The sequence below is a fragment of the Otolemur garnettii genome, unplaced genomic scaffold (genome assembly GCF_000181295.1).
Source record: "Otolemur garnettii isolate 467f Iridium unplaced genomic scaffold, OtoGar3 scaffold00047, whole genome shotgun sequence".
Lineage (NCBI taxonomy): Eukaryota > Metazoa > Chordata > Mammalia > Primates > Galagidae > Otolemur > Otolemur garnettii.
The window spans coordinates 8,665,594-8,669,588 of record NW_003852442.1 but is presented as its reverse complement, the minus strand read 5'-3'; the positions used below and the strand labels follow the sequence as shown (position 1 = coordinate 8,669,588).

Genomic DNA, 3,995 nt, shown 5'->3' with positions numbered 1-3,995 from the left:
CAACTCCTGGGCTCAAGCGAGTCTCCTGCCTCAGCCTCCCAAGTAGCTGGGACCACAGGCGCCCACCACAATGCCTGGCTATTTTTTGGTTGCAGTCATCATTGTTGTTTGGCAGGCCCAGGCTGGATTCGAACCCGCCACCTTAGGTGTATGTGACTGGTGCCTTAGCCACTTGAGCCACAGGTGCTGAGCCCATATATTTTACTTTTATATGCGCTTTAAACCCACAAAACTTTGCTACTGTTTTTGCTTTAGATAATCATTTATCTCTTAGAGTGATTAAAAGCATGAAAAAGTGTCTATTATATTTACTTTCATTTTAACTATTTTCAAAGATCATTTCTTTGTGTAGATCCAGTTTTCTGTCTGAAATCCTATTCCTTTTATCTAAAGAACTTCTTTAATATTTCTTGTAGTACAAGTCAACTAATGATGAATTCTGTTTTTGTTTGCTTGAAAAGGTTTTTATCATTTTTTTATTTCATTATTTTGGAAAGTTTTGCTGAGTAGAGAATTCTGGTTTGATAGCTTTTGGTTTGTTCTTGTTTTTTCTTCTTCTTAAAGCACTTTAAAGATGTCCCTACACTGTCTTCCGGCTTATATAGTTTTTGATGAGAAGGTGGCTGTGATTGTCTTGCTTCATTGAAGAACCATATAATGTGTTGTCTTCCCTTCTGGCTACTTTGAAGACATATCTCTTTATTTTTTTGTAGAGACAGAGTCTCACTTTATCCCCCTCTTTAGAGTGCTGTGGCATCACACCTCACAGCAATGAAGACATATCTTTTAACCTTAGTTTTCAGTTGTTTGGATATGATGTGTTGCTTTTTTGTTTGTTTTTGGTATTCTGTACCAAAATGTGTGTGTTTTTTTGTTTGTTTTGGTATTCTGTGTGGAAAAATTGCCTGAGCTTTTTGGGTCTGTGTTTTGATATCACTTATTATTTTTGAATAATTCTTGGCCATTATGGCTTCAATTATTTCTTTTCTCCTTTTGGAAGTTCAGTTACATATTTATTAGACCATTTGATATTGGAATTCAGTATCACAATTCAAAAGTTACTGAGATTCAAAGATAGAGCCTTTGAATGCTTTATCCTGTATTTTTTCCTTTCATTTCTCTTTGTGTTTCAGTTTGGGTAATTTACTTTGGCCTATCTTCAAATTTACTAAAACTTTTCTGAGCTCTGTTGAATCCACTAATGAACCTGTTAAAGGTATTCTTTCATCCTGTTACTAGGCTTTTCTTTCTTTCTTTCTTTCTTTCTTTTTTTTTTTTTGAGACATAGTCTCACTTTGTCACCCTGGGTAGAGTGCTATGGCTTCACAGCTCACAGCAACCTCCAGCTTTTGGGCTTAGGCAATTCTCTTGCCTCAGCCTCCCAAATAGCTGGGACTACAGGCATCCACCACAGCGCCTGGCTATTTTTTTGCTGCAGCTTGGCCGGGCCTGGGTTCAAACCCACCACCCTTGGTATATGGGGCTGGCACCCTATATAGGCCCTATACAGGCGCTGCCCTAGGCTTTTCTTTCTTAACTGTTTCATTTGATTTTTTTCTAGGTGTCTCCATCTATGGCTGAAATTCCCTATTTGTTCATTCATGTTGTCCACCTTTTAGTATATGAATCATAGTTATTTTCTTTCTTTCTTTTTTTTTTTTTTTTGAGAAGGAGTCTCACTATGTATAGGCAAAATGCCTATATGCTTCTGGCCAAAAATGCCATTTGAGAGAGAGCAGTGAAAAGACTTTGTGCAGGCACACTTGTGAGAAACTGAGGCAGAATCCCATATGGCCGAGTTAGTTGCAGGCCTAACATGACAAAGGCTTTGGCTGGAATGGCATTTCCAGACTGCGTTAAGGAATTAAGATTGACTTTATAAGGCCAATGAAAAAGCCCTTTGGAAAACTGGCCAGATACCCAACAGTAACCTTTCCTGATCTGTGGTAAGTGACGAAAGTCACTTGCTGATGGGTCCGGGAATGGTAATGTGCTAGGGGACCTCAAGAGAAGAGGAATTTACCCAGTGCATACAGGTATCTCTCTAATGACACAGATGAAACCTGGGCTCATGAAAGACTTTTGAGAAGTCCAGCCTGAGAATTCCTTATAAAAGGCTCCAGCAAAGTCCTACATGGGAGCAGAGGTTTGCACACAAATTCTTGTATGCCCAAGAAGTTTCTCTATGCTTTGCTTAAAGATTCGAAGTAACTGCCTCCAAATGGCGTGGTCAGTAGAACAGACATTCAAATCGTCTCTTTCCCCCATAGCCTCAGGCTTCAGATAAGAACAAAGAAAGTAATAACTGACAACATGTTCTTCGTTAAGTTATATTAAACCAGGTTATGTTGAAAGGGTTATGCTTAAAGGTGTATATTGGGTGGATTATCAGATTACAGGGAGGAGCTACTTACAGGATGGGTGGTCATAAGATGTTTAAATGGATTAATAAAGTCATTGATGTCCAATGCACATGTGCAGAGGGATTGTAATGAATGTAATGAGGTCATTGTTGTATAGTGTGTGTGCACAAGATTGCCTATATAAACCAACAGCAAATAAAGAAGGGTCACCATTTTGCCTGAGCGAGCAGATGGTCGCCTTTATTTAAAAAACAATTTCAATAAGCGTGCTTGTTCTTCACTACATCACTTTTCCGTGAGACCCTAACAGCAACACCCTTGCGGCAACAACTGTGTCACCCTTGGTAGAGTGCAGTGGCATCACAGCTCACAGCAACCTCAAACTCTTGGGCTTAAGTGATTCTCTTACCTCAGCCTCCCAAGTAGCTGGGATTACAGGCATCCGCTACAATGCCCAGCTATTTTTTGTTGTTGCAGATGTCATTGTTTAGCTGGCCCAGGTCGGATTCGAACCTGCCAGCCTGGGTGTACGTGGCCAGTGCCCTACCCACTTAGCTACAGGCAATGCCCGAATCATAGTTATTTTAAATTCCCTGTCCATTTCAGCAATTGAGGGTTTTGTTGATCACATTGTCTCTGGATCATGGGTTGTTTCGGTCTTGCCTTTAGGGGTGTCTCATGAAGTTTAAGTGAAGGTCGGTGCTGCCAATGTGATCTTTTCTGCCCCTGCTGAAGAGGCAAAGGGAGTATCCCAGGAAGTAGTATTTCCCCAGGTAGTGTGTAGGGATTTCTAGATAAGTAATTCTAGAAGTCGTGAGGCAGGTCAAATCTTTAATAACAATCCTTCCTTTTTCCTCTATTCCAGTTCTGCCTTCATAGTTCTCTGCCTTTACCCAAAAACTGTAGAAAATGAACAAATCCCAGGTAAGTTGTTTATTTATTCTCCACTTTGTTTTTAATGCATTTGACAATGACAAAAATCTAGAGAATGAAATAGAAAAGTATAAATGAATAAAACTAAAGGAAAACATGGTAAGATTAACTGATCAATACCAGCATCCAAAAAGCAAACTTAATTAAGAATCTTGCATTGGCTGCTGAGTGCGGTGGCTCACACCTGTCATCCCAGCACTTGGGAGGCCGAGGCGGGTGGATTACCGGAGCTCACAGGTTTGAGACCAGCCTGACCCAGAGCAAGACCCCATCTCTAAAAAATAGCCAGGCGTTGTGGCAGGCATCTATAGTCCCAGCTACTTGGGAGGCTGAGGCAAGAGGATCACTTGAATCCAAGAGTTTGAAGTTGCTGTGAGCTGTCATTCTACCACACTCTACCAAGGGTGACCAAGTGGGACTCAAAAAAAAAAAAAGAATATGGCAGTGGTTAAGCATACCAATTCCTTAGCTTTTTTTTAAATTTGTTTTTATTTAATTACATGATTTTTTATATTAAGTCTGAATGCATTTTCTTGACCTTCATATAGGTGGTATTTTGGACAGCATCCGCAGAAACAATCAAAATTGAATGAGTAATCAGTTGTTTATTTTTTTCATATACCATTTTTCAGTGCAAGTACAGAGTATTATTATACATATTTTGTTTTTTTTTTTTTTTTTTTTTTTTTAGACTTCGTA

The 3,995-nt window shown here is 39.5% G+C and overlaps 1 protein-coding gene across 1 annotated transcript in view; it reads left to right on the top strand.

Annotated features, from left to right (window-relative positions):
- ZFP1 (ZFP1 zinc finger protein) overlaps nt 1-3,995 on the top strand; it is a 26,926-nt gene that overhangs the window by 3,726 nt on the left and 19,205 nt on the right. Inside the window, exon 2 of the mRNA XM_003791324.3 lies at nt 3,229-3,287. Within this exon, the coding sequence (XP_003791372.1) occupies nt 3,273-3,287 (15 nt within the window). The 5' untranslated portion in view covers nt 3,229-3,272. The remainder of the gene's footprint in view (nt 1-3,228; nt 3,288-3,995) is intronic.